The sequence below is a fragment of the Talpa occidentalis genome, unplaced genomic scaffold, assembly GCF_014898055.3.
Source record: "Talpa occidentalis isolate TD23 unplaced genomic scaffold, MPIMG_talOcc4v2.1 talOcc4.6, whole genome shotgun sequence".
Classification (NCBI taxonomy): domain Eukaryota; kingdom Metazoa; phylum Chordata; class Mammalia; order Eulipotyphla; family Talpidae; genus Talpa; species Talpa occidentalis.
In genome coordinates, this window is record NW_023604972.1 from 99,205,725 (window position 1) to 99,232,194 (window position 26,470).

The 26,470-nt window shown below is 34.4% G+C and overlaps 1 protein-coding gene across 3 annotated transcripts in view; it reads left to right on the forward strand.

The window, feature by feature from the left end:
* Positions 1–26,470, forward strand: part of RASA1 (RAS p21 protein activator 1) — a 371,951-nt gene that overhangs the window by 244,912 nt on the left and 100,569 nt on the right. Inside the window, exon 1 of one of the 3 annotated variants that reach the window (XM_054688109.1) lies at positions 22,438–22,548. The exons of the other annotated variants lie outside the window; for them this stretch is intronic. Coding sequence (XP_054544084.1) covers positions 22,505–22,548 — 44 coding nt within the window. The 5' untranslated portion in view covers positions 22,438–22,504. Of the gene's footprint in view, positions 1–22,437; positions 22,549–26,470 lie in introns of those variants that run through there. 3 annotated transcript variants of the gene reach the window in all.

Here is a 26,470-nt window from a genome sequence, read left to right on the forward strand (position 1 = left end):
CCTTCATTAGAAAAAGAAGAGAGGACATATTGTCTACTATTCAGAAACCAAAATCTTTTTTCTATTTAGAATCTACTATCATTTTAACTCTTAGAATTGGTTTTCTTCTTGTCTATGAGCCAGAATTGTAGTGATTTCTGATTTGCTGCATGTAAATGACATTGACAGTTGCCTAATTGATATTATTTAAGCAGCATCAGAAATGTCCATCAAAATCTTCCATAAAGCCTCTTCTCTTATTAGAGATTCATCCTTTGACTTATTGTATCATCCCTTGACTTATTGTATCATCATTCCTAGGGGTATACAGATAAAGCACACTAATGTTTATTGTGATTAATTAATGTAATTAATTAATGTAATTAATTAATGTAATTCATTAGGCATTAGGTGGCATAATATTTCACTAATGAAATTTGCACCAGACTGCATTCAATAATAGCAGTAATGTGAGAGGAAATCTAAAAGTGAAAGGAAGAGAAGGAAGGCACAGGTAAACTTTGATTAGAAAGAAAAATAAGGAAGAGAGAAGGCACACTTATCTGACTTGATCAGTGTGCCCCAGGAGAGACACCAAAATCAGGGATGAAAATAGATATGCACAAATCTGATAGGCCTGAAAATATATTTCCAGTCAATGAAATTTTTCTTGACCTAAACCTCAGTCTTACTAATATTATAATTAAAGTCCAAATTTTACATCTAAAATAGACCATAACCATAGAGATTACCTAGCTCAGAATGTTCAAGTAAGGGATTAGCAAACTGAGACACAGAAATGTTGAATGATGTGCCCAGGTTCACTAACAAATTAATGCAGAATTCTCTCCAGACAAGTAGGTCAACTTTCTTCCTGTTATTCTGTAACAGTGTTTGCAGTCACTACTCATCTCTATTTCCTGTTCACTTTTTACTTCTTCTTAATATCACCATGCCTGTTATTTTTTCCTGAAATTTATTCAGTTTTTTACTTAATACATTTATACAAAGAAAAAACTTTCTATCACTACCACAAATAGAAAACCATACTCATTTGCCACAAATAGAAAGTCAAAATAAATATTCATTCAGGAGTAAAAATAACAAAATAAGGGAAGAGATCTTGATCAACAACTCTGCCAGAGGCCTGCTCTGCCTTGTTAAAATTAAGAATTTAAGAAATTTAGGCACAAATTAACACCAAATATGATTCCTTCTTGATATAAGATTAAGAGATGATTACAAAGAAATTAAGTATTTTTATGATTCAATACTATTAATGTAATATCCATGAACTTCATGAAATAATGTCTAATGCCTCTTAATATCTACTTATATGTTACCAGAATAGATGTACCTTATTTCCAGAAAGCACTGCTCATGGTATTTCAGATTGATAATCTGAGTTTTCTAATATTTAAATTTCATAGAATAATGCTGCTTGAATTCCAGGTTAAAAAAAAAAAACAGATGAATTATCTGATCTGAATTATCTAGTGCTGGATTAAGTTTTTTTTTTAAAGATTTATTTATACATACAAGAGCTGAGGTACAAGCCAGAGATGTGTGTGGGGGTGGTGGTGGTGAGAACATTCACCAGAGACAGAGTGGGGAGCAGAACAGGCATACTGACTGAAATGCACTGCTGAGGGGAGCAGCAGGTGAGACAGGAGAGGTCTTCTTTACCATGTGGGTTGCTCCCTGGCTGGCTGGGGATCAAACTCATGCTGCAGAGTGTGGATTGCTTCATAGTGCAGTGCTTAACCCCTTGAGCCACCAGGGAGGCCCCTGAATTAAGTTTCTTAATTACAACCTGAGAAGGATTTGGGAATCAAAACAATCTGACTAATGTAGAATTATGAGTAATTTGTAGGAAAAGGGTTATAATTGATTTGTGACCATCAAAGTGTACAGTATCAGGGCCTGATCTAGGGGTCTCATTCTGTGAGGGTCATGACTACAGACCAAACCATGGTCTGGCATAGAAATATGTCCACATCCAACACCCTCAGGATTTGGACATGCTGGACTTGGACTCTTTTCCTTAAGCTGGGAGCAGTATAAGCTGTCAGGTGATGAAATGTAGTAAAAGTGTGTCTCAACAACTGAAATATGTGAATACCCAAAACGGATTTTATAGAGAGAAATAATCATTATATAGAGAGGACATTTTATTTCAGTGACTTGAGGGATACTGAACTACACAAATTCATGGAACTAGACGCCCTAATACTAACTCTTGACTAATTTTACTGAATCCTGGAAATCAGCTCTTTAATTCAGCATGTAATAGAAGGCATTACCTTCCCTCTCCAGAGTCAATCACTGGACAGCATTTCCCCACACAAAGTCAGTGTTCTACTAAAGTAAAACTTTATTTTCCCATTGTGGTCTTCATCACCATCATCAGCATGATCATGATGATAGATATAAAAAAACTGATCATGCCATTAAGAGCATTCACCTTGGAGTCAGAGACCCACATTTGAATAGTTACTGAGTTTGACTAACAGATATGCAAAGTGAGAGAAATCATTCAACATAGCTTGTTTCTGCATTAAGAAATGATGGATAATTATACTTTATTTGTAGATTAAATGAAATTGAGTTATGAAAATGAAATTGAGTTAACATGTCAAGTTAGTTGGATTTGACTCTTGGTTTAATTAACTTTTTTATTCATTAAGACGTCATTGTTCCCTAAATATCTTACTTCCTATTTTCCTCACAATAATACTGTGAATAGTTTTTCCATGCTTCAGCTCTAAAATTTGCTTCAGTATAACTAAACATATGAATAGATTTAAATAGTTTATATTTTAAAGAATAAGGAGTAGTAAACTGACGAATCCAATGTCTAATATTCATCTCTCACTAAATATTATGACCACTTTTCCCAATAGAATTTTTAAAAGTAATTTTTCTTCATTTTTGATAGAATATGGCTGTGAGCAACAAGCCAAGAGGTTATGCAAGAGTAGCTGATGTTTCAAAACACTATTTAAATAGAATGAACTAGACAACAAAATTGCAGAATGTATCTTTCTATGTAACTGTAAACTCAATCTTTTTAATAATGTACATTAGTGATTAGAAACTCTTCCTAATATAGTTGCAGTTTTGGGGATATAGAAAAGAGTACCTCCAAATATCTTGTAAGTACCCACTAAAGATGCCTACATTATCATCCTTAGGACCAGTCAGAAGGATTAAAGTTGTAGGTGGAATTAAGGTTGCAAGTTAGCAGGGCTTAAAATAGTTTATCCCAGAATATCCAGGTGGGCTCAGTGTAATTACAAGGATCCTTAAAGGTGGAATAGGGGTTTGAAGAGAAGAATCAATTAGAGGAAAATATCACTATGTGATAGGTACAAAAGGATGATATATTGCTGGTTTTAAGGATGGAGAAGCCAGAGAATATGGGAAGCTTATAGAAAATGGAAGAAGCAAATAGAGTCTCCTCTAGAGCTTCCAGAAAAGAATATAGCCCTGCTGACAGAATTATAAGATTAAAAAATTATGTTGTTTAAACTACTAGGTTAAAACCTAGTAGTTTATAATTTATTATAAGAGCATTAGGAAATTAATATACCTACCAAATCAGTCTCTGGAAATGAAGTCCAGGACTTTGCTTTTATATCAGTCTCCCTGTTGATGCCTTTTTACCCTAATATTTGAAAACCTGACATGAGTTTTGAGTCCTAATATTAGTCTTAAGTTCCTTTTTAAAAAATTGAAGATATTTTAAAAGAAAGATTAATTTTCTGCCTTAATCTTATTGCAAAAGAGAAGGAAAAGATTAGATTTATAGAAAGATCTACAAACTTGGAGAAGTTAAGAAACAACAAGTTACTCATCTTGTTCAGTGATGTATACTGAATACTCCTTTCTTTCAAAAGTGTTAAGCACTCTCTATTTCAGTGCTATAATATTTAAAAGAGGGAAAGGTAATATTAGTTGGAATAGAGGAAAGGGTTAAATGGATTTTCAGTGATGATGGGATTGAACATATATGAGGTATTAAGAATAAGAATATTTTAAAAAGCAAAGATGACGTTAAGAACTGAAAATGGTACATTTTGAAGGGCCATAGGGCTTCCTTAACTGCTCTGTGTCAGTGGTGTTGGTGTAGCTGCGAGAAAACAGTGGCGATAGTAGGGGATATAGAAATCTTTTTAAGCCAGATTTCTGACTAAGCTATGGATGACTTATCAAATGGAATACTATTAAGAATTTTAAGCATAGTTACATAGTAAAAAGTGATCTTTAAGAAAAATTGATCTGTTGGTGCTATGTACAATACATGAGAAAAAGAGCTAACATGTCCACTCAGTTAGGAGGCTAAGCTTGACCTGTACTTTAAGGCCTAAGGCTTGATTCAAAAAGATGGCAGATAGTAGATTAGAGTTGGAGACCTTGATATGAAGTTACATTTAGCTTTATGTAGATACTGATGCATGCATATAGAAATATTTATAGATTTGTGTATATAGACGAACTATTGCTCCTACATATAGTTTCTTTCTCCGTCAGATGAGCGGGCATACGAGTTTAATTCTTCTGGCCTGCTTTCAAGATGGACAAATGGATCTATGAATTAAGGATGCCAGCAAACTCCTAGAAAGTGGACAAGGCAAACTAAAAAAGTTATCCTCTAGAGCCTCTTTAAAGAATACCACCTTGTTTATATCTTAGAATTCTGACTTCCAGAATTATAAGAAAATAAGTTTGTTATTTTAAGTCACTAAGTTTTTCTTAAGTTTTTACAGTAATAGTAGGAAAGTTACACTAGCAGGAAATATAAAAGATGACTTTAGAGAATCTTATAGTGCCAGAAAGTAAGGAAGTACTTAACATACAGATTTATACATATACATACACATACAAGTTATGTCAAAGGAACATAGGAGTTAAGTGAAAGAGCTCTCGAGGGATAAAACTGGAACAATCTGAGCAATAACTTTAGTAACATAATATTTTTAGTAACATAACCCAGAATATAAAATAAAAAAATAACTGAGTCCATGATAACATAAAAAATAACTAAGTATAAAATGGAAAAGAATAGGCAAATCTTCTTGCAGAATTCCAAATAATTTTGTAGATTTGCTATCCTCAAGAAGAGGGAACATGTCCATCCCGTCCTTAAGTATGGATTGTACATAGTGAATTTCTTCCAAAGAATATAGTATGAAGGGGTTGTGGAGAGGGAAATTAACTTTACAAGGAGAGATCTGACAAACATTACCTGAGCCAGATGATCAAGGTCAACATCAACAGTGATAAGTCACATTAACATCATGTACTCTTGATATGATGTAATGATAATGGTGCTTTACCACTAGAGTATTCCTCTCAAAGACTCATAATCTCATTCTAATCATGAGAAAAAGTTTCAGACAATTAAGATGAATCCTACAAAACACTTGTCCAGAACAGATCTTTAACATCAAGGAAGGTTAAAGAAACTGTCACAGCCAACAGAAACCTAAGGAGAAATAATTGAATGTAGTTTGGCATCCTGGATGAGATTCTAAAACAGGAAAAACTAGATTAAAACTAAAGGATATGAATATGAATACAGCATGGGCGTTAGCTAACAATAAAGTATCAATATTGTTTCATTAGTTGTGTCAAATGTACCAAACTAATAAAGAAAGACGCTAACAATAGGGGAAGATGGGCGTAGAGTATAATAGAATGCTCTGTACTAGATTGTACTGTTCTGTAAATCTATAGCTATTCTAAGATAAAAATGTTATTTTTAAAATAGCACAAAGATTTTGGAGGGTGAAACTTCTTATGAAAGATTTTAAAGGAAGTAACAACTGGCTTGGTGATTAATTGGATAAAGTAGATGAAAAATTAATGAATGAGTCATAGGCTATCCTAAAGTTTTAGTCTGTATGATCACGAGAATGCCAATGACAGATGAAAGATGGGAAAAGAAGTTTGCTGGTCACTAAGCAAATAACAAGTTTTGCACATAAAACTTGTGAAAAATAAATAACTCATGTATAAATATAATCAGCAGCTGCAGATAAAAGAATTTGATGTTGAGTGAAAATTCATGAATGAAAATGCAGATTTAGGTATAATTAACCGACCAGCAAATATTCATGGAACAACTGCTTATAAGGGCCTGTGTGGAGAAGGGAGCAGTAGTGTAGACAATAATGCAAATCACTGAAGAGTCAGGCATATGCCTACATAAAGATAATAGAAGACAATGCACAGAGTCAAATAAAAGCGAAAGATAATAAGTGGTGTAGAAGCTCCATAGGAAAAGGCACCAACATGCACATTTAGTCAGTACAAGTGAGGTCACTGAGGGAAAAGATGGCATTCTAGATTGAATGTTTGTGTTTCCCCAAAATTCATGTGATGAAACCCTAAGCCTGTTTTTGGAAATGCAGCCTCTATGTAACTGGTTCAATGAGGTCTTTTTGAGGGTGGGCACCTGATCTAGTAGGATTAGTGCTCTTATATGAAGAGACACTAGAGGGTTCCCCCTCATTCCCTGGCCCCTTCTTCATCCCTTCCTCACTTTGTTCATATGCCAAGGAAAAGCCATGTGAGGATATAGTAAAAAGGCAGCATATGCTAGCAAGGAATAGAACTCTCATCAGAAGCTAAACCATCTGATCTTGGACTCGTAACTTCCAAACTGTGAAAATTAAATGTATGCTGTAAAATGCACTTAGCCTGTGATATTTTGTTATGGCAGCCTGAGCAAACTAATACAGATGGTCAAGAAGGTAAATGAGGAATATGAATTGGAGAGTGATTTTTAAAAAATCATGACAATGGCTAACTGGAAAGCAGTTTCAAATATAACAGAAAAGAAGATATTAGTAACTGAAATGGGATAGTGATATACAGATGGGCATGGTAAAAAAAAAAAGTTGGGTGATGGATTGGATGTAGGGAATTGCTGAAAAAGAGGAGTTAAAGCTGATACCTGAGTTTTATTTAAGAAATAGATGAGTGATGGTGCCAAATACTGAGATACAAAAGAGCACTAGCCGACAAGATTTATAAAGAAAATCAAAACCTCAGTTTTAGACATTGGGCCAGAAATTTAATTTTGAAATCTTAAATCAAGATACTTAAATCTATGAGACTGAATGAGAAGAAAAAAGTTCTGACAGAATTGAAAAGAAAGCTAGTCCTGGGCCTAGGACAGAAAGGGCAACAGCAAGCTCACAGATTAAACCAAGAGGCTGTGCTGTCAACAATGGCAAGGGAAGAAAAGATTTCAAAAAGGGTGTGTGTGTGGCTGTGTCAAATGCAATCAACACATCAATTGAGGACAGAGGAATTAGGTTTGCAATACAGAGATTATGGGAGACCCTTGGCAAAAGGAGTTTCAGTGCAAAGGTGGAAAGAATCTAGAGGAGAATGGTGTGAAGAATTAATAGTGGACGTAATAAAGAGGTGATGGTGAGCATTGATACCATGTTCAAGATGATTAATTGAAGGATGCAGAGAAATAGGGAATATCTGAACAAGAATTTGGAATCAACTGAATTGTTTCCTTTTACTATTATTTCTTTAACATGGGGCATTTTAGATATTTTTGTTGGTATGATACAGTAGAAAGGGTAAGAGTATTCATGGTTTGTCTTGTGTCCCAGTAGATGACTGGATCAAGAAGATGTGGTACCTATACACAATGCAATATTACTCAGCAATCAAAAAAGATAAACACATGCAGTTTGCAGCAACATGGATGGAGCTAGAAGGGATCACGCTCAGTGAAATAAGTCAGAAAGAAAAAGAAACATACCAGATGGTCTCACTCATAGCAGGAATTTAGAAAACCTAAATAAGAGACCAGGAAAAAGACTAATCAATACAAAGTAAAAATCAAAATCAACAAGCAACTATAAACCAGAGACACACTATGGAGAGGGGGGAGGGAAAGGACTAGAGTCCTTCCTAAAGGACTCTAGTCCTGCCTTTTCCATAGGAAAAGGCACCAACATGCACATTTAGTCAGTACAAGTGAGGTCACCGAGGAAAAAGATGGCATTATAGATTGAATGCCTCCCTGGTGACACGGGGGTTAAAGTCTCAGCACTTTCAAGCTATAGCCAGCCACTGTGGTGTAAGTTCGATCCCTGGCCCGGGAGTTAACCCACATGGCGCAGCAGACCTCTCCTGTCTAGCACACTGATCCCCTCAGCAGTGTATTTCAGTAGATTTGCCTGTTCCCCCACTCTGTCTCTGGGGAAAGGAAGGACTGGAGTCAAAATAAGGGAGGAGGTGCAATTGTATGGGGAATATAACCAAAACAAAAATGCATACATTGTGCAAAGATGAAAAAAGATGTAAGATTATATAAAACAAAATATTTAAATAAAAAAAAAGAAAGGGTAAGAGAAGAGGAAGTGTAACTTCTAGTGCATGAGAAAGCAAGAGGGGGTGAAATCCAGAAAAATACAGCCGGTTTTGCATTTGATAGGGGCAAGGTTATTTCCTTCGCTTTAACTAACAGGGCAAAGGTTCTTTTTAGTTAGATTCAGGGTGGGAAGGTGAGGGAGTTTACCTTCAATAGCTTCTGTTTTCTCAGTTCAACCCAGGGAAAATGTTAGGTGTGAAGGTTTGAAGCAGTCATCTGAGAAGCTGAAAAGAAAAATTACTAGGAAATATACAAAAGTACTAGGCACTATTGAATGGCCAATTGGAGGTTTTCATCATGAATTTTAAATGGTATAATTTGGCCCATTTTTTGAGAGTCTGTAGATTGGTGGTTATGATATGTTTAAAGAACTTCAGCTATAGGAGACTAGAATGAATGAAATAGAGTAGTAGGTGATCATAGGATACTTTAAAGATTTAGTAGGCGGTCTGTCTCCTGGTGGTGCAAATTCCAGTGTTCTTGTGAGTAGGAGGCAGTGATGGAGTTAAGGAAGAGAGTAAAGGAGAGAGGTCAAGGACTAGAGGCTAAAGTTTAGGATATTTCATCCACATGATTTTTGTAATCACCAAGAACAATGACAGGAATTAAGAAGCACAGGAAGGTTGTGAGTCAGTAGTTTAAATCTTAAATAAATGAGGAGAAATGATTAGGAAAGTAAGTGGGAAATACCACCAAAAAGGGGTCATAGGCAATAAAGTTAGATAGGAACCCACAGAGTACTGCGCAGTCAAGTTTATAAGAATATTGTCATAAAGACAGTGTATCATTGTTCTATAAATGAAAAAAAATCCATATACTGTTACTTTATTAATGATGCTTTCCAAAATAAGTGCCTTCATTTTTTTTTTTAATTACACATTCAGGGCCTCCCCGGTGGCACAGCGGGTTGAGCACAGCGCTGTGAAGCTGCCCGCAACCTCCAAGGCACCGGTTTGATACCTGCCAGGCCGGGGAGATTCCCATATGGCGCGACAGACCTCTCCTGTCTCGCCCGCTACTCCCCTCAGCAGTGTATTTTGGTCATTCTGCCTCTGTTCCCTGCTCTGTCTCTGGTGGATTCTCTCACCCTCCTGTGCCTCTGGCCTGTACCCCAGTGCTTGTATAAAAAATAAATCTTTTTAAAAAATACATAAATAAATTACCCACTCATCAATCAAGAATTTTGAGCAAATACCACAAGATTTATAAATTATGTGCTACTGTAACATTTATTATAAAATAAATTTTAAAGGATTAATTATTATATGTGAAAATATATTTAAACCTATCATTTATTTTTATTATATTACAAAATCCTTTTCCTCTCATTAGACTATTATTATTAATAATTTTACAATTAAAAATACTCATTTTTAAAATTCTGACTTTAAATGTGTAACCAAATGATTTCAAGATCTGGTACAAAGTTTAGTTTATGTCACTACATGGTTTTAATGAAATTCCTAAGTGCAAAACCTCTCCAAAAATACTTATATCTATATTTTTTTATATCTTATATCTGGGCCTCCCTGGTGACACGAGGGTTAAAGTCTCAGCACTTTCAAGCTATAGCCAGCCACTGTGGTGTAAGTTCGATCCCTGGCCAGGGAGTCAACCCACATGGCGCAGCAGACCTCTCCTTTCTAGCACGCTGATCCCCTCAGCAGTGTATTTTAGTAGATTTGCCTGTTCCCCCACTCTGTCTCTAGTGAATCCTCTCAACCCCCTGTACCCTAGCCTACACCCCAGTTCTTATATATATAAATGGATAAAATAAATCTTAAAAAATTTTGAAACTATTTGGATGATTTAGAATAAGTTAAAAATTTTCATTTTATTGTACAGAATTTTTTTTATTATTTACTTTTTTAAACAATATTTGCTTCTCCCCACCCCCTCAGATTGAGTCCGCATAGAATTTCCTTCCCCAAGGCACCTGTGCTCCTCCCTCCCTGTCTCTCATCCCTCTCCCTCCTCCTCCCCTGCAGTATATCTCTGATTTATAATGGTCTGTTTTTACTTTGTTGTGTTTTGTACTGTTATTATTTTTTTTACACTGATATCTTATTTGGTTCCCCTGTATTCCTGTACAGAAAAATTTTATAGGTGCTGTACTTAATCATTTTAAGCTATGATATCACATAAAAATGGAAGTTTTTTCAAAGATTTATCTTCAAAATGTTCTCCTGGTACCACAAACATCTTTCAAAATCAGGTTACTTTTTCACAAATTACTAAAATACTATTTTCATCCTTAAGGGGACAGCTTAATTATGACATTGTTTTAAAAAATATATACCTCTAGACAAAATACACAGTTGAAACAATTGTCTTTTGTAATATGACTTACTCATGTCAGTCTCTCCAGTGTCTGTGGCTTTTGTGCATTTGTTCTAGCAGCCACTGCAGCAGCACATTCTGTGAACTTCAGCCAGTTTCACATAGGTACAACCTTACAGTCCCAGGGTTGTCTTTTGATGCTGACCTAGTGTTCCCTTGCTTAGGGGAATCCCACTTGAGCCAGAATGGAGGTGGGTATTCATAATATGGCCCCACCCGGCAACTGAGCTGATGGATGGTGCTTACCAGTGATGGGGTGAGGTGGGAATGAGGAGTTATTATTAAATGATGACAGTTTTAGTTAGGGAAATGAAAACATTGTTAAAAATAAGGATGATGATGTTCACAAAATAGGGTGAATGTATTTGATCCAACAGAACTATGAACTTAAAAATGGTCAAAGTGTGAATTTTATATTGCATGTACCTCACTACAATTGAGAAATTGTGATTAATCTCCCTAACATCCTAGGATGTAGAGACTGTTATTACCTTCCTCCCTTCTTAAAAAGTTAATGAAGCTAGGTCTCAGAGAGGTGAAATGCATCCCCACAGGAGTGTTTGGCAGCAACACATACACAAGACAGACATCAGAGAAAATTAAAGCCCCATGGAATAAACTTTTGTGTAATTCCTATTTTGCAACAATCTTCACCATGGTAGTGCTGAAGTCATCAGATATCTATGCCCCACAAAAAAGTGAGTTAGAGCCCTATAGATGGGAAAATAATATTTGTAAAATGTGAAAATTATTATCACCTTCTGAAAAGATAGAAGGCAGTGCTTTTTGAAGTAGAGAATCCTTTTCTTACACAGTATTTGTCACTTATTATTTAAATGTAAATTCATTGTTCATGTTTAGATAAATTGCTCTACTAAATAGTTTATCATCTATCACTAACTTCACCTTTTTAGCACAGTTACTAATTCGGAGACTGAATTCAAAATATCTAGCAATGTACATGTTTTTATAAGTTATCTATAATTTAAATAACTCAGTTTATATTTGCTCTAATAGAACCAAGTCATCTCCTGCACAAATCAATTCCATTTAATGTTTAAACTAAACATTAAGTTTTCTATTCTATCAAAGGTAATATTGGTCCACAAATTTTAATCTTGTAATTATAAATAGAAATATATTCTCTTATAAAAGTTGAATTAATAAGACTATTTGTTAAATTCAAAATAAGTTTTGCAGACAATCCGGGAAAGTATGCCTCACTAAATAGGCCAAATTCTAATGGCTGCATACTGACTAAAGGTCACAGATTAAGAAAATAATGTTTTTTCAAGTTATTTAAATACCTGTTATAATAAAGTATATTAAAAGGTGCAATGTCTAATTGGAAAATAATTGTGTATGAACAAATGAGATTTCATCCAAAACCTCTAATTAGCAGGAAAATTATATACATCTTTAAAATGTTCTTGTTTTGTGTACTTTCCATTCCTCTAAGATGACTTCTCTGTACAAGCAGTCATGGTGATGTTTTTGCTGATAATATATACTAGTTTAACAATTCTAATTCAAACAAACTTTTTGCAGAGTAACTCTTCAGAGAAGATGTTTTCATAATCAGGACACTCTCTTGGCATGAGTCCATCAGAAAGTATGATCTGGCAACATTTTATGTGCTATTGCTATATGGTAGATTCTGACCCCAGGGAAGCAAGGGTGAAAAAAAGGGAAATGAGATAAAATGTGTTGAGAAGAGTGCGTTATTTGGTTGCCACTGTTTGGTATTAAACTGACTGCAGGACTTTGTCATAGAACTGTCTTCCCAGTAGCTGTATTAATCACTGCTTCTTCAGACAGTTCATAGGAGAAGGTGAAAAAGAAAAGATATGCCAACTCTTATTTCCCATTGCAAAGAAATTATTCCTGAAGGAAATTTTACTCCTAAATTTCCAAGTTGGGCGTGTCTGGTTTATGAGCAAGTGCTACAGCTTAACATGATTCAAAAGCAGCTGGAAAGTCCTGGAGTGGAAAGTGAGCGGCAAATGACAAAGGCGTGAGGAACAGAGCTGTTGCACTGTAGGCCCAGGAGAGTGATTCTCTCCACATTGCAAAGTACAGCCTGTAGAGGATTAATTACAATAGGGATGGCTAGAGTTAAACAAGAGTGTCTGAGGTAACATGTAGGATTTTTTTTAAGGACAAGATTTTCACCTTGAGGAAAAATGTGTTTTTTAAATTTTTTTTTAATTGAATCAGCATTCCATTATAACACCTAAGTTTCAGGTATGCATCATTAAAAGCCATCATGCATATATACCTACATTAAGTTCACCACAAAAAGTCCAAGTAGTCCAATTATATCTTACACCATACAACTGACCCCTTTTACCTGATTTATCAAAACTCCATCCTGCTTCCCTTTTGGTATCCACTAATTGGTCTTATAGGCTAAAACTTTGTTTTATCATTTTATCAGTTTGTTTTTTCTATATACCACTTATAAGTGAAACTACACTGTGTTTGTCTTTCTCTGCCTGACGTATTTCACTAAGCACAATACCCTCTAGTTCTATTCATGTTGTTGCAAATGACAGGATTTTATCTTTTCATAGCTGAGTAGTATTCCACTGTGTTTATATGCCACATTTTCTTTAGCCACAATCTGTCAGTGGCTACATAGATTGTTTCCAGCCTTTTGCTATTGTGAATATGCCTCAATGACCTAGGAAGTACATACAATAAGTGTTTTCTTTGAAAACGTTCTTTTTCACCTTTTTTTTTAAAAAAAAAAAATATTTATTTATTTATTTATTTATAAAAGCATTGGGTACAGTCAGAAGTGCGGGAGGGTGAGAGAGTTCACCGAAGCCAGAGCAGGGAACAGAACAGGCAGACTGACGAAATACACTGCTGAGGGGAGCAGCAAGCGAGACAGGAGAGGTGTGCGCGCCATGTGGGACCCTCCCTGGGGGCCAGGGATGGAACCAGCGCTGCAGAGGCTGCGGGCAGCTTTGCAGCCCAGCACTCAACTGCTGTGCCACTGGGGAGGCCCCTTTTTCACCTTCTTGAGATAAGTACCTAGGTGTGAGCTAGCTGGGTGATATGGAATTTCTTTATTTAAGTTTTTAAGAAATTGTTATACTGTTTTCCTTAGAGGCTGAACCAATTCACATTCCCACCAACAGTATATAAGGGTTCCCTTCACTTCACACCCATGCCAACACTTGTTTCCAGTCTTTTCATGATAGCAGTTCTCACAAGTGTGAAATGATAGCTCACAACTGTTTTGATTCATATTTCCCTAATAAGAGATAACAAACATCTTTTCATGTGCCTATTGGCCAGCTGTATGTCTTTTTTTTGATAAGTATCTACCTACATCTTTTCCCCATTTTTTAATTGGGTTGTTTTTTGTTGTTGAGTTATATGAGTAATTCATATATTTTGAGTATTATCCTTTGTTGGTATGTGTTGTAAATATCTTCTTCAAATCAATAGGTTGCCTTTTATTGAGCATTGGATTTTTATTTGATTTGATTTGTACCACAGCAGTCATTCAAGCATCCAAACTAAAGGATCATTACCAGCTTATACACATTCCTTCAAAGATCACTCTGGACATCCATATTCAACAGGTGGAAAGGGACGAAGGAGTCTGTAGGATCATATAAATCTGGTCTAAAAATCATACACCACACATACCGTCAGAATCCATTGACTAGAATTCAGTCCTAAGAACAATACCTAACAGCAAATAACTTTCAGTAGTTTGTCAAGGAATGAAAGAAAAATGGTTTAGTGAAAACCGGTTATCCTGGCCAAAGACTTCCATATCCACATTCTTTGTAAACAAATTCTTAGCATTTCTATCTAGGATCAAAGAGAATTTTAAAATTACATACATTAGAAAACTACAGGGATTGTAGATTTGGGGATACTGGAAGCACTCTAGCTAGTTGTGAGATAGAGGAGGCAGCAGATGCTAAGTATAGAATCACTGTGCCCCTGAGAGTTGTTCTCTTTTAGGAGAAAAGCAGACCACCAGATGGTGTTGGTACTTATGTGAGATTGCAGACCCCAAAATGTTGGATCCATTTTACCACCTTTTTCAAATTCACCCCAATTAACTTGAATGTTTAGGGAATGTGTCTTGAACATCATGAAATCAACATGAATAACACAAGCCATGTAAGGTCCATCAGTTTCCCTTTACTTTATGCTTGCTTTTTCTTGATTTTTTTCAGTTCATACTAAGGCAAAGAAAAGAAATTCATGCAAGGAAATTTCTATGAAATAATAGAAACTCTTCATAATATTTGGAAAGAAACTGAACATAGTGTCATATATACATGTTGTGTGTGTGTGTGTGTGTGTGTGTGTGATTTGCTAACCCTAAAGCATTACCTTTATAAACTAATTACAGTATGCTATAGTAAGAATATAGCCAAACTGTGCGCTGTTTATATATTTAGATGCTAAGTGGAAACAAATGCATTTCTTTCACTGATAGCCATTCTCTCTCCTGACTAACCCAAAAGTATTTTAGATTCAGAGTTAGAAGATTCAATTCTGGTTCCTGCTCTGCCACACATTTACTGTGAATTTGGCAAACTAATTTCTCTCTGTATTTGTGTTTATCTGTAAAATAATGAAAACAAGAACTGCAGGGTATTTTGAAGTGAAATGAGATGCAATATGACATCTTTATAAATCACTGTACAAATTATATTTTTTACATGATCACAAGAAGTCGTAGGATCAGAGTGACAAGGATCTACCTGGAATGTTTTCTTATTTCTGACATTTCCTCATGCTTTTAGCCATGGTTATTAATCTTTTGGGGCATGTGTCAGAGATACTTTTTTTGTGTGTTTTTATTCCATTCCTGATTTCCCACTGGGATATATTTTTTACTTCTACTTTTTAAGGCAAGATTTCATTCTTCAGCAAATGTGTTTCAGTTAATTGTGATTTTTATTTTTTACACAACCAGAACTTGGTCATTTATAGATCTTTTATTAAATTAAAAAATCCATTTCAAAACAATTAAATAATTTAAAAGACCAGTAGAAAATGTTTTATAAAACATGAAATCTATTGCTACATCTTAGTTGCAATAATTTTTGACAAAATTTTGTTACAATGAAGAGAAACAAATAAATTTTATACTATCAATGGTAATAAATAAAAATATATATGTAAGCCTAATGATCTTCTATAATGTAATGAGAAAAATATATGAAAAACATGAAGTATTCCATGTCCACAAATGTTCCTTTATTTTAAGAGCACTGCCGCAGAGTTACTGGTTTACTCAGACTTTCCCTAGGAAACAGTCACCATCTGCCTGATTAGTCTGTTTCCTTGGTATCCTACCCATTCCAGCTATTTAAATTTCTGCTCTATTTCAAGAAATGCACTCATTAGGATGGCCACATCTGTCATCATTTGAAAGTTGCACATATTCAAAAAACATATACTAGAATCTTAATGTTTTATTAACTATAAACAAGAAAATTTGCCTCTCAACTACCTTACTCTTTTTTTTAATTTAAATAATAAATTTTATTTTTATATTCCCCCAAACAATTGCAAACGCCCCATTCTGACCCCAATCCCTCCCCTCCCGCCCCCCACCCCCAAAAAGTGTCTCTGGTTCATAGTTTTTTGTTGATTTTGATTTTCACTTTCTTATATTCATTTTCCTGGTCCCTTATTTAAGTTTTCTAGATTCCTGCTATGAGTGAGACCATCCGGTATTTTTCTTTTTCTTTTTGGCTTATTTCGCTGAGCATGATCCCTTCCAACGCCATCCATGTTGCTGCAAATTCCATGTGTTTATCTTTTTTGAATGCTGAGTAATATTCCATGGTGTATATGTACCACATCTTCTTGATCCAGTCATCTATTTTTGGGCATTTGGGCTGTTTCCAAAGCTTAGCTATTGTAAATAGTGCTGCTATAAACATAGGGGTGCAGGTGTTCTTTGGAATTGATGTTTCTGTGTCTTTTGGGTAAATACCTAGGAGTAGAATTGCTGGATCATATGGAAGCTCTATGTTTAGTAGGTCCAGAAATCTCCACACAGCTCTCCACAGTGGTTGGACCAGTTTGCACTCCCACCAACAGTGCAGAAGAGTTCCTTTTTCTCCACACCCTCGCCAACATTTGTTGTTGCTAGTTTTTTTAATATGTGCCATTCTCACTGGTGTGAGATGATATCTCATGGTAGTTTTGATTTGCAATTCCCTGATTACAAGTGATGTTGAACATTTTTTCATATGTCTTGGCCATTTGCATTTCCTCTTCAGAGAAGTTTCTTTTTAGCTCTTCTACCCATTTTTTGACTGGATTATTTTCTTTGTTGTTGCTGAGTCTCATCAGCTCTTTGCAGATTTTTGTGATCAGTCCTCTATCATTAGTGTTGGGTGCAAAAATGTTCTCCCAGTTGGTGGGGTTTCTCTTTGTTTTTGTTATTGTCTCTTTTGCTGTGCAGAAGCTCTTTAATTTTATGTAGTCCCAGCTGTTTATCTTTGCCTTCACTATCACTGCTTTGGGTGATGTGTCTGTAAAGATGTCTTTGATGTGCAAATCCCGTAGTGTTTCGCCTATATTTCCTTCTATGTATTTTATGGTTTCAGGTCTTATGTCTAGTTCTTTAATCCATTTTGAGTTGATTTTTGTGTATGGTGTGAGGTAGTGGCCAAGCTTCATTCTTTTGCATGTAGCGACCCAGTTTTCCCAGCACCATTTATTGAACAAACTTTCTTTGCTCCAATGCATAGTCTTTGCTCCTTTGTCAAAGATTAGTTGACCATAAATCTGTGGGTTTATTCCTGGATTTTCTATTCAATTCCATTGGTCTGTATGTCTGTTCTTGTTCCAATACCATGCAGTTTTGATGATTATGGCTTTGTAGTATAGTTTGAAGTCTGGGAGTGTGATGCCTCCATTTCCTTCTTTTTTTTTCAGTAGAGCTTTGGCTATTCGGGGTTTTTGGTGATTCCATATGAATTTCATCAATAATTGTTCTATTTCTTTGAAGAATGACATTGAAATTTTGATTGGAATAGCATTGAATCTGTATATTGCTTTTGGTAGGATGGCCATTTTAATAATGTTTATTCTTCCAATCCATGAGCAGGGGATGTCTTTCCATTTCTTTGTGTCTTCTTCTATTTCTTTTAACAGTGTTTTATTGTTTTCTTTGTATAGGTCCTTTACCTCTTTTGTTAGATTTATTCCCAAATATTTGATTTTTTTTGTTTTGATAATAAAAGGGATGGTTTTTTTTATTTCTTCTTCTTCAGATTTATTGTTTGTGTATAGGAAGGCTACTGACTTTTGCGTGTTGATTTTGTATCCTGCCACTTTACTGAATTGATTGATGAGTTGAATTAGTTTTTCTGTGGAGATTTTGGGGTTCTCTATGTAGTATATTATCATATCATCTGCACTCTTTAATGCTAACTAAGGGTGACAGAATCTTGTGGTCCTTCTTTTAGTTCCATGAATCTAAAATTAAAAAGAGTGCTCACATGGTAAAATTACAACTCAAACATTTCCATTATATACAAATACAGGAAAAAATGCCACCTGTTAAAAATAGTTCCTTGAATACTAGCAGAAATTAATGAATATAAAACAGGTATCCTGTGTTAGTCTATTCTGATTACTGATTATATCTGGCTATTTCCTAAAGTTCCTGAAGTAAGATAATATCTTACCAGTTAATAACATCTGACTCATTTAGGTAGAATTCTAAGATGGCCTCCCAAGGTTCCCAGTCCCTGATGTTCATGTATCTTCTTCCACTTATTCAATCAAGCACTACTGTAATTATTACCGAGAAAGAGTGTTACTGATATAATTAATGTCCCAAATCACTTGACCTTAAGGTGGTTTGATAAGGTGATTTTATCATGATTGTTTAAAAACATTTTTTTTTCATCTGATCACAGAAGAAGAAATCAGAAAGACACATTCTGACTAGTCTATAGGAAAGCAAGAACCTGTAAGTGGATAAAACCATGTGCTAGGGAAAGGTAGGCAGCCTTTAGGAACTAAGAGCCCCCAAACTGAGAACCAGCCAAGAAAGTGGATTTCCTCCATCTTAAAACCACAAGACATTATGCTACATAATAGGGATATGATAAGGATACCATAAGGTATCATGCTACATGATAAGGATAATTGAAAGGATGATGTATGAGACTTTGTAGGGAACAATGAGACAGCTTCAGTACTTTCATCAGCCTTCATAGTGCTTCTTCTCTATGCAACCCTTTCCCTTCAGCTGAATATGCTATGGCAGCGGCTAACTCCAGGTAATAACTATGCTCAACTCTGGAGATTATAGTTGGAGGTGTAGCCAGCCAAGGCAGAATCTTTCATACAAAATTCCTGTAATTTTAGAAATAAGTTTCTGATTTTTTTATATTTGGGCAACAATTTCCTGATATTTTTAATAACTGTGAAAAACTAGTATATTTCCATTCATATTTTACATTTAAATGATGGAATAAAGTTTAGAGTAAATAAGTCCGTAAATCCACTTCATCTCTATTTTGAATATAGGTGTAATAAAGTTTATATATACATTTTCAGTACATAAAACAGGATTTTGTTCATTTAGAATAGTTATACTATTAAATTTAAGGTTTAATTTGCAGTCAATAGTTGGGGGTTTTACCCTATCTACTTTTCAATATGAGATATAAAATTGGAAAAGATTCAAATGAATATATAGCCCATGCTTTAAAAAAATCAGTACTGTAAAGCTTCAGAAAGCCATCAATATGTCTTTGACTATAAATGACTGGATAGAATTCAATCCATATTGGATGTCCAGATGTTACAGAAAGACAAGGTTACAGGATCCAGGAAGAAAATTTAAAAAGATGATACACAGCACTTTTTAAATAGATTGGGTTTTGTACCATTATAGGAATTTTTTATCTGTTGCCCTTCATATTTATTTATATATATAAATATATATGTATAACTATATATATTTTATATATATAAATAATATATATGTATGTCCTTCATATTTATATATATTTTTCAATTATATACCACTATTGTAATTTGAGGGAACAATTTGTCATTAATAAAGTAAAATTAAATAAACATAACTGAAAATATTGAAATAATGCAAAGAAGTCAAATACTCAGTGTCTAATGCAGTTGTTATAAATGATCATTAAATTTGATTCTGACCATATATATTACAATAAATAAGATATATAATTAAAACAATATTTAAAAAAATTATGTGATCTTAAAAATTCCCTTTCATCTGGCCACCATGCTCAATATTTTTTTAATAAAAAAGGTTGATACATCACCTTTGACAGAGATATTCTTAACAATTTTATCTGCAGTTCAAAGGAAAAGAAGTCAAAGAACATCTTATGAAAGTGGAAAAATGGCATAGAGAAAAATGTTAAACACCAAGGCAGAAAGATTGTTAAACAGCATCCTAGTTTTGTTCACTCTGAGTATCAGAAAACAGTAATTGAATTATTTTACCAGAACCATACCTGAATGAATTATTAAAGCAACAATTTTATAAAGGAAGAGGAAACTGTTAAGAGTTTATTAAGCTATATGGAACATTACCATGTTTCATTAAATAGAGTGTGTGTGTGTGTGTGTGTGTGTGCGCGCGCACGCACACGTATATCTCTCACATTTCTCTCTAATCTACATATAATAGAGTAAATTTTAAAATAATTAAACATGCTTCATCATAATCTGACTTGTGAACTTTAACCCCCTTGACCTTTCCACATTCTCAGCTTTGCATCTTCACCCTCCTAAATGACCAGCCTTCTCCTATGCACCCTTTCTCTGGAAACCTCTTTATGTGGAGTTTACCTCATTTGTTGCCATCTCCCAGGGATAATTGCCTTTGTTGCTTATGTCTATTGTCTTTAAAAACTATCACTTCATATATTTTTTGTCCATATTTTTAGTTGTTTCAAGCAGGAGGGTAAATACAGCCCCTGTTACTCCATCATGCCTAGGTGAGGCAGCACAAACTGTTCTTGAAGCACTCACCATGCAGGATTCCCATAAATAAAGTTCTTGATTAAAATGCACTCACAATCCAAAATTACAGATCACACAAGTAAGTATTTCATCATAAGTTAAAGTCAACAAACACAACAAACAACAGGCTTATACCCTAAAACTTTAGAAAATTGGATTATTAGATATTGGCTACAACATGTTTCAAATGACTAATATAAAAAACTAGGAAGAAAAAAATCATGCCTTTCTCAAGTGGCATCAGGCAATTTTGAAAAATATATCAAATAGAACTTCTAGAACTAAAAAAATATATCAACTAGAACTTCTAGAACTAAAAACTATATCAAATAGAACTTCTAGAACTAAAAATATATATCAAATAGAACTTCTAGAACTAAAAAATTTATTAAAATTATAAATTTATAAATATAAATTCATTAAGTTGATTTGTTTAATGTCCTCCAACTTGTATGTGGCAGATCTGCAACACAAACAGTTTCTAGGTAAAAATGATACCTGTGGTATTTTCATTATACTCTGTCCTGAAATGAATTCAAATAGTTTTCCATATATAACATCTCTTGCCAGTATTTTAATTTAAGCTTAACCAATATTTGAGTTGTTGGTGAAGAAGTTAATGGAACATCTTTATAATGGTGACCTTTAGTAGCAGCATTAACACACATACTTTAGGCTAATATTAAGTGAAATTTATTTTATTGAATTGAAACTTGAATAAAATTGAGCCTAATTTATTTCAACTTCAAACTCATGGCAACTTGAAAATATATCCAAAATAAATACAGATGACTCTAAAGGCAAATTTTACATATTCCACTCACCCTTCAAAACTTCATAAAAGCCTTTTTTGTACATCTTGCTTTCCCAAAATTCCTTTATCTCTCTGCCTACCAAAGTAAAATAAAATAAAACAATAATACAACACAACTTTCCTTCCCACTTTTATACTGTTTTTTTTTTTTTCCCCTCCTGTCTATTCTTCTTTTGTCACTTTTCCATTACACAAAGCAAGCCAGTGTTACGTTTTTATTCCAATTCCATTCAATTACTCTTTTTGGCAAACTTGAAAACAAATTTTTATTATTCTTTTTTCTTTTTTAGCATTTTTTTATGTTTCTTGGTCCCTTCCACACACCTCTCTCTCTCTATTTCTCTCTCTCTCTCTCACACACACACACACACACAAACACACACTCTCACACACTTACCACATTCACCAACCTTTTCCTTTAGTCCTTTTCGTTAACATTTTTTCAGAAGAGAATCCTGGTAAAAGTGAAGCTACATGATTAGAAAAAAAATTGAGTGAGAATTTAAACAAATGTGATTTTAATGAACATCAAACTCTTTAGTTCATTTTATATTAAAAATATTTTGAATCTTTTAACTGAAATGGAAATCAGAGATCATGTATCTTTGTTTGCTTGCTTATTCTAAATGCCATACTGTTTCTATAGTAGATTCTAAATGTACCTTAATAGTTCAGCACTAAAATGAAGAGAATGAACCTTTGATCATAAAAGAAACAATAAATAGTTTCAAAATTATGACATAATGTCCTAAAAGTTGAGGTGTGATATTGACTCATAACAACTAGTTAGCTGCACCAATGGAGTATTGTGATGTCACTGCCATCTAAGAGAAAGACATAGTGTTTTCAGGAATTTTTGGTAGATGTCTTCAGGTCATTTTTGTACTGTCAACCTTTCAGGTTTTTTCTTTCTATTGGTTTGACAATGGTCATTTCCAAATACTTGGAATATGGTAACATTTCATTCCCAGTTGTATGAATGCATCTCTCTAAGGTAAGCCCTCCTCATCTTTTGCTGGAAACCTGATCCTCACACTGTTCTAAGGATTTTTACACAAATTAAGGTATAAATGACTAATGAAAGTTTAAAATATCATTTTTATTTTCATTATAGAACTTTTTCACATGTACATAAAAGTAAATTAAAAATAAACCTCCAAATACTATACCCAACTTCAACAAGTATTTGATTTGCCAGTTTTATAAAAAAAATTTTTGTAATCTATTAATAAGGATGAACATTATTTTAAAGAGGGTCTTGCTGTAAACCTGTGTTCTTAACCTGGGTCATAACTGTAAATGGTTGCATTCTGCTTTTATCTGTAAAAAAATTCAAGATCCATTCAGAGGAAATAGGAATACATGAAGCACAGTTTCTCTAACAAAGCAGGAAGTAATCCCTTCCTTTGTTAAAAATATAGTTTTTAACTATAAATGGCCTTTGTTTAACTTTTGAAAAATGCCAGAAATATCTTTCACATACAAAAAAATTCTCAGCAAAATTTTGGATAAATTATCATATTTCTCTTATATTCATGGAGCTTTCTCTTTTCCTCCTGGCATTTTCACTCCAAGATGGCTGTTTGTATGAGGTGGAGGAAGGAAGAGATATTGTAGGCAGGTTATTCTTGGTCTACATTATCCATATTTTCAAATATTATAGAAGTTTTCCGTGAATGCAAAGTTACTGAAAATATGAAAGTCTTATTTGTTACTTCCTCCTTTAATAATATCTCAGTCTGACAGTCAAAGCTTTGTTTTTGGTTTGTTTTGTTTTGCTTTGTTTTTTGTTTTGTAAGCAGGGTTAGTGTGCAATGGAAGTAAAAGCAGAGTAACGGCAATAACTAAGGGCATGAAAGGAGGAAGTTCTATTTAGAAAGCGAGAAAAAAGGTGGATGATTACTTTACTCCTATAAGAAAAATAAATTTTAGGTGACTTAAAGATATAAACAACATACAATATGAAACATAAAGCCACCAGAGTGTAATTTAGAAGAATTTCTAAAACAATCTCATCAAGGAGAAGGTCCTTTTAATGATGACACAAATCTAGAAGTCATAAGGGAACCTAAATAGATCACATGCCCTTGTTTAGTTACAAAGGTGGCTGGGAAATTAAATGTCAGACAGGAAACATTATTGTTGAAGACTGGTTTGGAGCAATAGGATTCATCACTTCAGCAGGAAGTATACCATCCCGAACAAAATTAAAATTCAGTTGGCAAGAAAGGAGTTGGGAGGAGTTTCATAGATAAACAATTAATAGGGTCTTAATCACTATGCACTATCCTTACAGAATCTTTAAATCTTGCCAAAGCGTTGCTTGATCTTGTTTTCTCTTAAATTACAGAAGAAAAAAATAAATGCTCATATATCAAAACCAGTAATCAAGAATATAAATTATAATGAATTTGCTACTATAGAAAATGAGATTAATATAAGTTTTGGGAATGTGAAACAGTACAATTATTTTAATGCTAAACAATGGAATAGTTGTAAATAATTATAGATAACATGTATATCCTAAATAACAGAAAAGATGTTAGTATTTTTTTAACTAATCAAATAAGAAAATTTTAAATAAATTTGAAAATAAATATAGTTACTGTAAGGGATAGCAAGTTATTGTATTTTATTTTAAAGATTTATTTTTTTATATAAGAACTGGGGTACAGGCCAGAGGCACAGGAGGGTGAGAGAATTCACCAGAGACAGAGTGGGGGGAATAGTAATAGGCAGACGGACTAAAGACACTGCTGAGGGGAGCAGTGGGTGAGACAGGAGAGGTCTGCGGTGCCATGTGGGTATCTCCCTGGCCAGCCTAGAATCAAATCAGTGCTGCAGAGGCTATGGACAGCTTCACAGCATTGCACTCAACCGACTGCACCACCAGGGAGGTCTGAAAGTTATTTTAGATGAAGATAAATGATAGATCTTTATTCCATTAATAAAATCTCAAAACTTCTGTTTATATCTGGTGAACAAGATAATATGATTTTACAGCTTCAAAATGTAGAAAAAAATAATATAAAGTATAATCACATAATCTTCCAAAAGTTATTTAATCGATGAATTTATTCCTCTAAGTTATGATTAGTTCAGTAGAACTTTTTTCTCAAAGATTAAGGCTTATATAAGCATATATTATATAAGCAACATATTGTCCACGACCTCAGCCAGGAAATAAGAACATCAATACATAATGCATTTAGGAAACTTCAGGCCAAAATCATCTTATGCTTTGGTTAATGCCAAGTCTTAAGTACTTATTATTTTACTTGAGAAAAGCACAATTTAAACAAGTCAGGGTATGTGTATAAGTCATAAATTTTTAGCTGACTGGGAAAATAATATGGCATTGCGTTTTTCAACCTCCTATATTTGCTTTGATTTAAAAAAAAAAAACATGTTATGCATTCCAAATGGTTCATTCACCTCAAAAATTACAGAAACTTAATGGATATCCTTTTTATTAGCTAGGATGTAGAAATATGTATGCTAAATAGCAAAGTACAAATTTAGAAGCCCTTATCAGTGTTAAGATTTATTAATAAACAGAGCAAATGGAGAAGTGACAAAACTGAAAATATAAATCAAGTTAAATACCTCAGTCAAAAGAATAAAGAGTTCCCATCCCAAGCAAAAAAAAAAAAAAAAAAAAGAAAAGAAAAGAAAAAACCTATGCTATCACAATTGCTCAGATTTTGTACACAAATCAATGCATACAATTATTTAGAGCATTCAGATTTTTAAAGCCTTTTCAATCTTTGGTAGTCTTCAAATCTTATGGAAGATATGTTTGGTTATTCCAATAATAGCAAAACCTTATTCATAATTAAGATTCTAGACCATATAAACATGCAGCATTTTCCAATCCATTAGCATCTCTAAATCATCATTACTTTTCACTCTATTTTATTCTATATTAGAGACTGATTGCTTTTATTAGTCAATTTTGCTTCAGAAACAAATAGTCCTAGAAATCTATTACTAATGGATTGTTCACATTATAATGTTGGCTGTCAAGTTTTCCTGCCATTTTGTTCCATGCATCTTCTTTTTCGGCAAATTGACTAAAGAAACAATCTCTGTGTAGAACGTTCTATTCTTTTTTTTTTTTTAAGATTTATTTATTTATACAAGCACTGGGTACAGTCAGAAGTGCAGGAGGGTGAGAGGATTCACCAGAACCAGAGTGGGGAACAGAACAGGCAGACTGACGAAATACACTGCTGAGGGGAGCAGCAGGCGCAACAGGAGAGGTCTGCGTGCAATGTGGGAGCCTCGCTGGTGGCCAGGGATCAAGCTGGTGCTGCAGGGGCTGCGGGCTGCTTTGCAGCCCAGTGCTCAACTGCTGTGCCACCAGGGGAGGCCCGAACATTCTATTCTTATAGCAATGGGAAAGAGTAAGATTGTTGGTATAAATAGCCAATGGCATAAGACACTTCTATTTACATTTCATTGGCCAAACTAAATCATATAACCAAACCTGACATTTGAAAAGCATAGTCCATTGAACTGGAGACATTGCAAGTCATGTGACAGTGGGGTGGGGGCAAATGTGCATTTCCCTTATAGATAGAGCATAATTTGTAAGTCTTATCCTCATAGCTCTTAGGCTTAGTGGAGTTATTTTTTTTTATTATTTTCGTTTTTTTTAAGATTTATTTATTCATGCATACAAGAACCTGGGTACAGGCCAGATGTGCGGGAGGATGAGAGGATTCACCAGAGACAGAGCTGGGAACAGAACAGGCAGACTGAGGAAATACACTGCTGAGGGGAGCAGCAGGTGAGACAGGAGAGGTCTGCCACGCCATATGGGATTCTTGCCAGCTGGCCGGGATCGAATCCGTGCTGCAGAGGGTGCCGACAGCTTCACAGCGTGTCGCTCAACCGCCTGCACTACCAGGAGA